Here is a 13,189-nt window from a genome sequence, read left to right as displayed (position 1 = left end):
TGGGTATCATAAAAGAAAATATTACTTCCACTCTGAATAATGGATTACCACATGTAATTCATTTATTTTCCAAAGGATAAAAGTAGAAATAGTAACATGAAGTACTTCGTAAAAGCTTTTAAGTACTTTGGAAGATCTTTGGAATGCTTTGCTTTTATTTCCTCAGGAGATACTCTTAATGATCTAGGAAACCTTCAGAAACCACTACTGAAAAGTAGTTGATGCATTTTGTTACACCGACAGCCTTGGTCATTCTGGGAAAGGAGCCACACACAGTTCCTGGTATTCCAGCCTTGGATATGAACCAGGTATTTATAATGTTCTCTGGCTGATGAGGAGCAGCTCCACTGGGCAAGTTGCATATCTGTTCTTGCATGGGTAAGACACAATACTCAACACACCGTTGACAGAGGAGGAAATGGGTTCTGCTTACTGACCACAAGTTTTTGATGCTGATGAGATATATAGCCTTTAATATGACCCTGTCAGGAGAAGAAAACACAGTGTTAGCACTGGAAGCTGGTGATACCTCAGCTGTTGCTAGACTAAATCAAAGTTATGTGTACACAATCAATCACCACTGCACTATTTGTAAGGACCCAATTTATGTAAGTGGGTCACATCAAACAGCAAGCAGAAAGTTGGTACCATATCCATGCTTGTGTACTACTAATGCTGCTCTTGGATTGCCTGCTGCCAGGGACCCCTACTGGTTTGCCTTAAGAGATAAGACCTCTGGAGAAGTTTCTAAATTTACTCTTGCTCATTTTAAAATTGGGATTTTAATTGATCACTATTTTAACTTTAAAAAAAAAATTCTTCCTTTTCAGACATGTAGAAGTCTTCCAGTCACCTCATCCCACCCTTCGCTACTCTAAGCAGGTACCAAATAACCTGTTTCAGAACCAAAGAATCATAGAATGGCTTTGGTTGGAAATGGCCTGAAAGATCACCTAGTTCCAGACCCCTGCTGTGAGCAGGGTTTCCAACCACTAAATCAGGCACTAGACCAGGCTGCTCAGGACCCCATCCAACCCAGACTTGAACACCTCTAGGGATGGGGCTGCCACAGCTTCTCTGGGCAGCCTGCTGCAGCACCCCACCACCCTCTCAGTGAAAAATTTCCCTATGACATATAATCTAAATCTCTCCTAATTTAAAAGCAGTGTCCCTTGTTCTATCACTACCAGACTGTGCAAAACGTTGATTTGCCTCCACTTATTAGCTCCCTTCAAGTACTGGAAAGCTGTTATCAGATCTCTCCTGAGCCTTTTCTTCTCCAGGAGAAGTAGTTCATTTTCTTGCTGGCACTACAATGCTGCTCCAAAACTTCTGATTTATTAGGAAACTACTGACTTCAAGCTTGTACCTTGTTCATAAGTACTGAAGACCCATTTAGAGTAAAAGACAAAACGAGAAACAAGGAAATGTAGTTCTTGTAATGTTGGAATGTCAACAGTCTCCTACTTCAAATGCAGAAAAACAAATCCCTTCCTGGTACTAGATGTAATTTTTGTATTTTGAAACAAATATTTATACGTTATTTAGAAAAGTCAGTACTGAACTTGTAATGCATACTTAACTGCAATTTTAACTGATTCCTGCAAAAGTAGGAAGTAGAGAAATTTCCCACAGCAAATGAAAACATCTGCACTTCAGGCACAAACGCATCAACTTTCGCACACAAGAAAAGATGGGATTACTGATATATTTCTGTAACAAACTTATAATCTCTGCCTAATGCTTTTTACTCAGTCTGGAAGGACTCAAAAACAAGCAGGAAGCACATACCATATATATAAGATTAGCTAAAATGCACTGGACTTCGTCAATGTCAACATCATCTACTTGCATGAATTTCAGAGCAAAAAGAAAGGCATCTAGGGATAACTGATGTGTTTTGAGTAGTAAATATCTGCAAGAAACAACAGAAAATCTGTTATTGAGAAACAATCACTTAGAACTCTGGTTCATAGTAAAACAGACATTCTACTACAGATTCACTTTAACAGGAATTCTGCATTCCTTGAGAGAGTTGAAGAGCATTACACCTCTATTTCAGTCCTAGGTGAAACCACATTAAGTCTGCTTTTAGAAAAATGTAGCTTTTGTTATGCTTACACTTTCTTAAAGAGATTTCTGTATGTGATGATTTTCAGCTTCTCGAGGATAAGAAAGATTCCACACCGAATGAAGAAGGTCTCATGCTTGGTCAGAGCTTCATTCAGTAGGAGAAGATTGCCTTCACTAGAAGGATGGAAGAAATGAACACATGAGAAGGTCTCATCAAGAAAAGGAAGTGTATGACTCGGTAGGAGTATCTTTCCTCTGCCTTCCTCAATCATTCCAAATAAAATTCTTTATAGTTAAAGCTTTTTGAACTACTACACAATGTAATAAAATAATTGCATACCTCACAGCCTTTGTTACTTCAGCAAACTGCATAAGGTCGTACTTTTTTAAGAGCTGAACAGTTGGCATATGGCCCTGAAAAATAAAAGGTTTCCAAGTTTTCCAGGATAAAGTCAAGCTCATTTAAAATGTAATCTATAAAAGCATTTTTCATAGAAACAGACAAGTGTTTGACTACCTTCTTTTCTGGTTTGCTACAGAACAAATGTTAAATGAAAGTATTTGTAAGACATCCTCTTGCCCTGTCAAACTTCCTGCAACTCAACTCACAATAATTATTTATCATGGTTTAGGCAGTCTCTTGATATTTCTGAGTGTTAGGAAACATCAAGATCATGTGACACGAGGCTTAGGCAAGTCCAAATTTCGTGTTGGGGTTTTATGATCTGTTTGTGAGCAGAAGAACTGTGGGAATCCCAGGCATTACTAACAACACAAGCAGTGCTTCAACACTGTCACGTGTTAGCTCAGTCTCCCAGATTATTTCTTCACTGTGCCTCCGTATGGCCATTAAAATGTCAAGAGAAAGAGAAGAAAGTTGAATGAAACAGATTTAATTCTCATCGTTCGATCAGGTAAGACAAAATTAGGCACAGTACCAAACAGAAACTTTCGTTTCTTCCCTTTGCAGGGCAGAGATCAGATTGCATACCAACTTGGTCAGAATTTAAATTTAGTTACCATTACATGGTGCCGTTGCTAATTCCTTTCCTGGCTGGAGGATTAGTCAAGAGCAGAACTCAGCTGCATGTTTACTAAAAGCTGCTAGGAATGAAAAGAAAAAAACCACCAAACGCCCAAAAAAACAAATACCCAAGCTATTTTTGTAGTTCTAAGGTCAGTGTTAACGTTTGGATTGTGATTTAAAAAAGCAACTGTAAAAACAATGACCTTTATATAGATTCTTTAGTGCCTCTTGAACTGTTCAGAAAAGCTACCATAATCTCATGCACTAAAGGGTCCACAAGTTTAAGGAAGGCTTAAGGTCTGTTAGTTTCCTTTAATCAACTCTACCACTGTCTGATCTGAAAATAACCACTAAGAAAGACAATGAACAAAATTGAAAAACAGAAGCCAATTATCATACCCACCATGTTCCCCCCTTACATGTGATTTCTTTTTTGCTTTTTGATACCGCAAGGGACTGAAAAGGGAGCACAGGGAGTAAGTGAGAATGGTCAGGATTCATTTTGCTGGGGTAAACGTGGAAGATGGGAACTCTCAGAACTGGATGATAAAAACATTCTCTGTGAGAAATTTGGTAAAAGGGAGTGGCAAACACTCTAAAATCTAGTCCTTGGCCCCTCAGTTACACTGAATTAATAGCTTGTACAACCCCACTCAAGGAAGACAAATGCCAGCACAGAACACAGAAAGGACAGGAACAAGAAGCAGACATAATTCCTTCAGCAACAAGATGAAGAGAACAAATGGAAACCAGCTGACATGCCTTAAACTGATAAATAATGCGCAAGGAGCGATTATAAAAACAAAGACCACTTTCCTGTGGTAAACCCACCATAGCAGTCTCCAACCATTTATTTGCACATGCTCCTTCCCTTTGCCAGGTGAAAGCAGCACAGATTTGTACCAGTGAATCCAGACATACCCTGGATGCCAGTGCACAGTTGTCACCATGAAGGCACTCTGGTACATGCCAAGTTAACTTTGAGCTCTCTAGAGAAGTGCTTATTTTTCTTATAGCAGTAACCTCAAGTTCCACCTTTCAGAGGGGCAGAATAAGGCAGGGGGGACAAAAAGCATCTTTACTTCCTTCTTTCCTACTTTGCTGTAAATTACAATTCAACATTTTCTGTCCTTATTTGTACAACATCTGCATGTTCTGGTGCATACGGAGGTCAGGCACAAATAACCTCTGCATGCCAATAAGGGAAAAGAAAGAAAATTAAGAACCATGCTGAGTTCCAGTTTGCTTATTTGCCTCCTGAAAAACAATTTGCAGGAATAACATCTACTCACCAACAACATTTTTACTGGCAGCAGGTAGATCAAAATCATTCTTTTGTTTTTCTGGCTTGAACGGTGACAGTGCTCAAAAGCAAATGACAGATACTCTTCAGCTGCAGACACAAATAAAAGCAATGACAGTAAATAGTCAAGAACTAAGACTGATCAAAACCATAACCCAATTCTGTGCTCAATGTCCATTTCTAGCTTGAACCTATGATATTTGAAATTATACCCAAAAAAAACCCACACCAATCAAAATACATTAAGAAACACATTGTAAGAATTATTGGTGAATCACACAAAAGACAAAGTATTACAAGAAAAATAAGTTCTCCTTCAGAAAATAAAAGCTGTCAATAGCCAGATGTCAGATGTAAGAGTTACAAACAGTACTGAAATGCTCAGCTCAGTTAACAATTTTCTTCTTTCTTCTTTTTTTTATTTACTACCGAAAAGTAGAATTTCACAAAGCACTGATGAAGCAGAACAGGTATTTTCTAAATGCACAAATTAGGTTCTTCCGGGGATGTAAGCTGCACGTGGTGCACACACCTGCTCAGCTGCAGAAATATGTCAGTGATACCACACAGCATTATAGTATGAAAACTTTTCCATCATTCTTCTCTTAGAAAAAAAAAAATGACAGGCCTGACGGTCAGAAGATGCTTCTTAGGAGTCACAAAACTGGCTAATAGTACTTTCTCCCTTTGAAGTAATGGGCTATTTGGACAGAGACTCACATTTGTAATTAAAGGTTTATGTCTCAGCTCTAAAAGCATTTGTGAATGACAAATCTCAGAAATATGGTCTCCAAAAATCAATGCATTGAGAATGCATTCCACAGCACAGTTTGCTGAAGATATCCTACACAGCACAAAGTAACTTCAAGAGGACAAGACAACTGCAAAGCTTCCTTGGAGAAACCTTTTACAAACCTATTCCGTTGGATGCTAGTACAGGGAATAACTGTTCTATGCACACAATGCATTAGAGTACAGGGAACTTCACAGAAACAAGTATTTTAAAGCTGGCATATGCTAGAAATAGAAGTGTCATGTAACCTCATCTCCAATCAGACTCAGCCTGCGGATCTTTCAGCATGACTATCCTTTGCTCATCACGAATACAACTGAATCTTCTGCACACATTTGGAACTGCACACACACATGCCACAGTTCACACCAAGCAGCAAGAGTTTAAATGTGTCCTACTGGCACACAGTACCTTGCTTAAAGTCGCTGTCAAACATGGCTTTGCGTCCAACGTAGTATCGGTATGTAACTCGCTGTGCCATGCTATACTCATCCTTCAGGTTTGAACTGTCAATTGCTCTAATTAAGGGTTTACATAGATGGAGCTTATTGATCTGTTAAATAAAATTAACCACATTGAATGCAGATAGGCAACATCATGTTAAAAAGAGTGAGTTTGACTTAGAGTATGAAATACAAAGCAGCTTACCACACTTAAGCCCTACCTTAAAATAAATTTTGAACAGCTGATTCACGAGAAACAACATGCCCCACTTTTTGGAATCTTCAATGCCTGCTCGACTGTCATAAGAATAGAAAAAAAAAAACCAAACTGTTAGTACTGAACACCGTAGTAAAATAATTACTTCCTTTTTTGTGTGTAGTAAATTCCATCCCTAGATAAATATTTCATGGATGGTTTTTAGGATAGAAATCTGAAAATAAAAGCCAACTCCTTGCCTTAAAACTTGACAGCACTCTCTAAATGGAATGTCTCAAATCTTAAATTTTAAATAGCACTGCTGCTTTTCTTCTCATTGCAATGAGAGATATCACGCAGAGTATTATTCACTTGCAGCAGGGTCCTCACTATAGTCTGCATACACCAGCATAGCAGTTGCTGGTAATATTCAAGGTGAAAGAAAGATTGATGGGGAATAAAAGCATTTTATCCACCTGGGAAGCCTTAAAATCACCAAGACAGTAAACCAAAGAGTCACCCATCCCCAGTCTAACCACACTGAAGTAAACTTCATAGCTTAAAAAGTGTACAGAAGGGTTAATAATATTCCCTGACAGGATCAGTCCCACCCAATATCACCTTTTAGGAAGGTTAAACCTTAAACTCCAGCTGCAGTTGATAGTCAAGGCAGACTATACATGAGAGGAAATAAGCCTCAGAAGTGTTTGTTCCTATCCAGATACAGTCTTACTAAGCAGACAAAACTTTTATATAAGCTCTTAAGAACATAATTGTGCAAGTTTTACAGAGCATCTTCCACTTACGTGTCACTGGCACAGACTCGAAAACAGCTCATCAGCAGTTCTGCTGCTTTTTCTAGCATGTCGCCAACTTTGCTTTTCCCCCTCTTTACCAGCTGTTGATCTGCCTATAATTACATAGCAAGAAACAGCACAAAATTCTATGTTCTAATACACTGGGTTTGTAAACAATTTAGTTCCCTAATACCACATTTTAACAATACATTTGACATGCCTACTATTGCCTAAATCATGAGAGTAGTCATGCTGACAGGACTGAAAACAAAACAGAACAAAACACTTGGAGAAGTTCCTGAACACCCTGTACCAAACTTAATGCACAGCAGGGCCAGTCAGAACATTGAAAATAGCACTGGCCTTCAGCAACACTAAGATTAATGCAGCTCTCAGAAGCCTAAATTCAGGATCACCTTATAGCCAAGTTAGAGGATTAACACTCCCAGTCAAGTTTCCAAAGAACAAGACCTGAGCTAAAATAATGTCTTTGAACAAACAAAAGTTAATTCCTCAGTTACGGAAACTGAGTTTTAGAATTCATAATTAAGCTTCTCTCAACAGCTCCAAGGACTAGATTTTAGTTCTAAAACATACCCAACATTTTCTGCTAGAAGTACACACTGCTATAGCCCCACATTTTCAAAAGAAAGGAACATGTACACTACAGAGCAAGTGAAAATTACTTTATATAAAGTGGGAAAGAACCATGCACTAGTTAATGCAGAAATAAAACAACAAAGAAGAAGTGGAAAAAACCCAGTGAGTAGGTATTTGCTATGTTCCTCCTAAAAAGTTTTACTCTAATGCGTGCTTTCTCACTAGCTGCAATGTAAGGACAAGAAATAGGAATGTAACTGCTGCTGTAAAAGTCTTCCCTGTACCCACATCTTTCAAACACATGGGCATCAGAAGACAGCATTCTAAGACTTCTAGTATAACCGACCCCATCTTTTTCCTTTCTTGTGCATCTCAAACCAACAAACTTGCCTTGTTCAGATTGAGAATTGAGGCTTGCTATAGACCAGACACACAAACACACGCAAAGCCTTCTCTGTGCAAGCATGAAAAGCATGCTGTTTTGTGACTTCCTAGGCACAAGAAGCATCAAGTGGACAACCACTGGAAATACTGCATATTGACAAACTCTCCTGTAGCTTGAACTCCTAATTTCATTGCTTCAGGTCAAGTGACCAGAAGCAAAGTCATCTGCCCATCTCAGCTGCGCAATCTTGGGTCAAGAATTTCTCCACAGATGCTAGCTACTCCAATTCACTAACCTGAGGAAAAATAATATAAGCTTGGTTTTTTTTTGGCTTTGGGGCTGTTTTTCTTTTGCTTGACAGGAGCTGTAGACTCAGCAAGGGCTCCAATGAGCATCAAAAGCAACATACACAGATGGAAGAGGGAAACAAGGCAGAAACTTCACACGTTCAGATACGGTGTGTAGTTAGACAAGCTTAGTTGTCTTGTGTATCCCTATCCCTTCAAAGACTCAGCTTGCAAGAATAACACATGGAAATAAGGAGCTGTGCCATCATACTCTTCTATGACCGTACTCAATTGCTTTATAGGTTTAAACTGTGAGTTGCACGCAGATGCCCAGAAACTCTGTCATTCAAGTGGTAGAGTGAGCAAACTAATTCTACGATAGGACAGGACAAATTTAGTGCACTAACAAAATCTTAACAAATTGAACACTAATGAGCAAAATTAGGCTTTGTAATCAAGTCTCAAACATTTCCAACCTAGAAAATCCCAACAGGTTAAAGTATTAAGGTTGTTTTACTTACGTTATTAGCAAAAATTCGAAGATCAAGGGCTACAGCATACATAATAGGTAAAGCCCTGGAAAAGTTAGACAAAGTGTAAGTGCTATGTACAAATCATGCAATAAGACTCTTTTTTCTTCCTAGCTGGTCATAAAACTGTAAAAATATATAGGAACTTTTACTTAAAAGATGAATCTTTTTAAAAGGAGAAGCCTTCAAGAACTCAGTGTCTTTGAAGTCCTATACCAAAGCAATTAATTCAGACAACTTCTTTACTTCAGCTTTAAAGGCTTTAAAAAAATAAAGCAACAGAAATGTTACCTCACCTTCAACAAATCCTTAATATATTTGTTCACAGACATTGCATATAATTAAACATAGATGTACATATAGTTTTCACAGTTTTGGATGTAAAAACTCAAACGGGCAGCAAAAACTATTAGGTGGCATTTAAGTATTGCTGGAGATAAAAATTTATAGCAAACTGAAATTATGGCTACAATATTATATACTGATGAAAGATGGGAGTCTAGTTTTTAAGTTAGACTATGATATACTCACCAATTTTCTTCTTTATGTGCCTGAAATGCTCGCAGGAAAGATGTATTGCGTTTAGGAGAATTTAAAATGCTATGAAACATAGCACAGACTTTAAAAAACAGAGATGCTATGTGGTACAATGTGTTACATGAAAGAGCAGAAACCAACAAAGCAGGAAGGAAACAAGGAGAGAAGATACAAAGACCCAGAAGGGAAGAACATAAGCACAGCCACACACTTTTGGTACTGTGGCAGCAACGAGAAACACTGTTTCTCTTAGAGAAACTTAGAGATGAACCTTCAGCTTTCTTTAGAATTATCTTTCCCTTCATCCAAGTAGAAACTGGGATGTATATTAATGATTCAGGTACGCCTGCTCTCTGTGAGAAATTACTTTTTGGTTTTGAGGCAGGAGACTGGTTCCTTCTTAGTCCTACAGAAAGCCAAAAAAAGCATACTTAGATTTCCTTAAGAATCTAAATAGCTGAAGTGTAACTGGAACTAGACCTCAGCACATTAGGTTTGAAAAGGGATGAAGACAAGAAAACCTAGTCAATCTGAAAGCAATACACAACATATATGGAAAAGGATATTGGACAATAACGGTTTGGCATTTGTACGCCTCTATAAAGTCATGGTTTCCAACAGCGTAAGTACATCTGTCAAAGAAAAGGTGCATTAGTGCAGCCAAAAATATCATACATGTAAGACACATATTTCTTCTTCTGCCTTTTAACAGGTACAGACGTTATAGTTCAAGGAGATGCAGTAAATACCAAATAGGAAGCACTGAAACCAAAGCTCTGTCAATTGCCCTATACAGATGTCTTACAGGTACACAAAAAAATACTTTATGTGGAGAAAAAAGAGAAGGCCTTTATTTCCTATAGTCCTAGTGCTACTTATAAGAGTAACTAAGCAATTTTCCAGATATAACCATTTCAAAATAGCTAAGTAGACTTAGGGATATGCTTCCTTGTCCCTGCTGGACATCTTCTAACTGACTTGCCTATTCCTAAGTCCATTTTTACCTTAAGTGGGCTGCAAACATTTCATCATATGGTGGTTCCAAAACTTGTTGACACTTTTCCTCTGGAGATGGAAGCTAAGAATAGAATAAATCAATTGAAGAAACATCCACTATACCAAAAATATCAGACAGGTATTTTATCATGGCAGTCTTATGCATACATGCCTTTGCTATCTATCAGAATAGATAGATAATATTAATATATCAAACTTAGTGTAAGAAAATGCTATGCATTCTGTGTACACAGTTAGATCATAGCTAGCCTTACATAAAAGCACCTGCAATGCATACAGCACAAACACCGGACCATTACTAGCCAAAGTTTTGCTCTCCATATTCACTCCCATTGTGCCACATTACTAATATAAACCTGGCCATTGGGGACCTTCAGGACTATTCAGAAAACATGGAAACCATAAAGCCACCCAAGAAAAAACTGCAAATATATAATATTCTTATAAAAAGAAAGGGGAATCAAATCCAGAAGAGGACCCTGCATATTCCTGAATCTTATCCTCAGAAGACAGGAAAGCACATGCAGAGCTAGGAAAAATGAACGCTGAACAAAACATCAAAGAAGGATTCTTCCAGAGTAAAAAGTTCTTACCTGAAGCCTTGGGTTTGCCACATGTGGATGTTTAAATGATACCAATTCTGCACAAAACTGTCCATCTCTGCTGTCAATAGCTTCTTGCACCTACCCCACAAAACAGGCACATTATACAATTAAATCCAGGTACAGTCGTAGAGCATATTTACAGCATTCATCCATGTCAGAATCTTTTCAAGTTTGAGTCTGAAAGGTTTAAAACTAAATGAATCAGCATTGTATTTTCAATACATCTGTTTTTCAAAAATGGAGAGGATGAAAAGAATGCTACTGCGGTTTTTCCTTGTTTGTAGGATACAAGCAAACCAGAGGACCTCAAAACAGCTTATATGGATTTATTACCATAAAACAGCTGTGAAAGATTCCTGGAAGCATTTTAAAATCCCAGTTGCCCAGTTGGACGTAACGGGTAGCAAATATAAGATGTGAAGGTACAAGCAGTCTCTGAGTACGACTGAGAATGACTGTGATGCTACAGATGGAATTAGAAAGTTATGAATCACGACTCATAAATGCATTTCATTTGAACTTAATATTTAACACAAAAAAGTTAAGTGGAAGTGGAAGTGCTTAAGCAGGTGTTGGGTTTTGGTTTAGTTTTTCCTGGTTTAATTGACTTCACTGATTATTACTGAAGTGAGCAGGGTGATAACAATGATGGAAATGGGATGGTTCAGAAAGAAGCAGCAAGAGCATCACGCTAAAAGCGCGGTGTTGAAGGTTCAGCATTGCTGATATCCATGTGACCCTGCTCCTATCTCTCCATCCTATCTGCCATAAACCATGGGCATCCAACCTTTTGTCTTGCCTGGACCACACCGAGTAAAAAGGAATCATCTTGGGCCTCATATATATAGGTTGCAAAAGCCTCCTAATTATTTCTAAGGAAACGACAACAGATACACTGAGATCATATAGCAGTGTTTTATACAGCAAATTCTCAGCTACAAAACACTATTTTTCAACATAGTCACCACAATTAGCCATGCATTTTTGCCAGTGATGAACAAGACCCCCTCGTTTTGCTCTTGTAAAAATTTGCACCAGTGGAAGTGACCCACTGTTGCTGTTGCCACTACTGAAATGCACCACCCACTGCCTCACTGTGCTCACATCCACTGTTTGGTCTCCATAAACATTCAGTAAGTGTCGAAGAATCCCAATGGGTGCCATTTTTTTCCACACAGAGGAATTCAGTGACACATCTTTGCTTCATAGGCACTTCCATATCAGACACCAGTGTCATCTGCTGCCATCTGTCACATGGCAACAACACGTAACAGAATATCAGTGGGAAGATTCAGCCTCTACTGTCATACCACCAACATCTGCCTCTGATGTTGTGGTTCAACATCATAACACAGGAGACATTACTTCTGGAGCATTAATTATATAATACAGTTAATGTACATAAAGTAACAAAACATTTTAATTTTTAATACCTTTTATTACACATCAAAGGAGAGCAGCAAAACCATAAAACTAGTGGGACACATAGGACATATCTACCTCTGCTAAGAGAGGACTTATAAAAGTCCAGTAGAGCCATGATCAGATTTCTGAGTTGAATATATGATTGCACATCTATACATTCCACTTGAAAACCTGCAGATAAAGCATTTACCTTGTCTGAATATAGTCACAAACATACCAAAATATTAATATTTTTTTTTCAATGTTGAAAACCATTCTCAAATTTATTTTTCTCAAAACTTTATCACCACAAAAAGCACGGCTGTATGTTTTTTTGCTTTTCACAGTACTGTGTTTAGCCAGCATCTCAAAATCCAAAAGCTTTTTTGCCATAACTTGAGTTAGCACTGCATGCGCCTTCTCTGTGCCCTGGTTTGAGATCAGATGGGGTTAACAGTGCATGGGGCCAGGCTGCTCACTGGGCCAGTGCTGCTGCCACAATCCGACTTACTGTACACTATACACTTCTACCAGCAAGGATCACACTTGACAGAAATTCTTTGAACGCACCGTTTCACACAGCAGCCATACTTACCACGTTTCACGTTCAAAATTGATTGCTTTTTTTTTTTTTTAATCTCCTGCAATGAAAAATAAATCCGCATATTCGAACTGTTCATAGATACATAAATAAAATCTTACTTACTTGTTGCAAATACTGATTTATGGTGATGTGTGCCATTGGGATAGAAGGGGCAAGAGTCCTAAATAAATCGCCTTCTGCAAAAGAACCGGAATCTTAGAGAAAGGAAGGCGCTGGCACCCCAGTGACACCTCCTCCTCCTCGCGCTCAGGTAGGACGGGACGGGGATGCCCCCGTTCTCGCCGCGCTTCTACTCGAACTTCTCCCACAACCCCCAAACCCGACACAGACCAACCTCCCAGCCATGGCGCGGCGCAGAGCGGCACTTCCGGTAGTCACGGAGATACTTCCGGCAGTCCCCGAGGTACTTCCGGCGCTAGCACAGGCCAGAGCATCCCACGTGACACAGCAGCGACGACACCGCCTCTCGTCTTCCCCGCCCCCAGTGCCGTTTGGGAGGCGTGGCCTTTCGCAGCAGCCAATGGCAAATAGCAGTAGGCGGGGCCAGACCGCGCGCTAGGCATAAACCACGTGCATCGGGCGTATGCA

At 39.0% G+C, this 13,189-nt stretch overlaps 1 protein-coding gene across 1 annotated transcript; it reads right to left on the bottom strand.

Moving 5' to 3' along the window:
* Positions 1–37: 37 nt before the first annotated feature.
* Positions 38–13,017, bottom strand: PCID2 (PCI domain containing 2). The gene is made up of 15 exons (XM_042809771.1): positions 12,936–13,017; positions 12,704–12,777; positions 10,582–10,671; positions 9,976–10,049; positions 9,538–9,603; positions 8,966–9,007; positions 8,426–8,480; positions 6,642–6,745; positions 5,861–5,936; positions 5,608–5,749; positions 4,393–4,493; positions 2,414–2,487; positions 2,122–2,247; positions 1,792–1,915; positions 38–482 (listed from the first exon to the last, which is right to left on the bottom strand). The coding sequence occupies exons 2-15, from the start codon at positions 12,737–12,739 to the stop codon at positions 393–395; spliced, it is 1,200 nt and encodes a 399-aa protein (XP_042665705.1). The 5' UTR covers positions 12,740–12,777; positions 12,936–13,017; the 3' UTR covers positions 38–392.
* Between the last annotated feature and the right edge of the window lie 172 nt (positions 13,018–13,189).

This window comes from Centrocercus urophasianus, unplaced genomic scaffold (genome assembly GCF_019232065.1).
Source record: "Centrocercus urophasianus isolate 14NV4802_14NV808 unplaced genomic scaffold, USGS_Curo_1.0 seq_12, whole genome shotgun sequence".
In the NCBI taxonomy this organism is placed as follows: domain Eukaryota; kingdom Metazoa; phylum Chordata; class Aves; order Galliformes; family Phasianidae; genus Centrocercus; species Centrocercus urophasianus.
The sequence above is the reverse complement of the archived record's forward strand: the minus strand, read 5'-3'. Positions and strand labels throughout refer to the sequence as shown.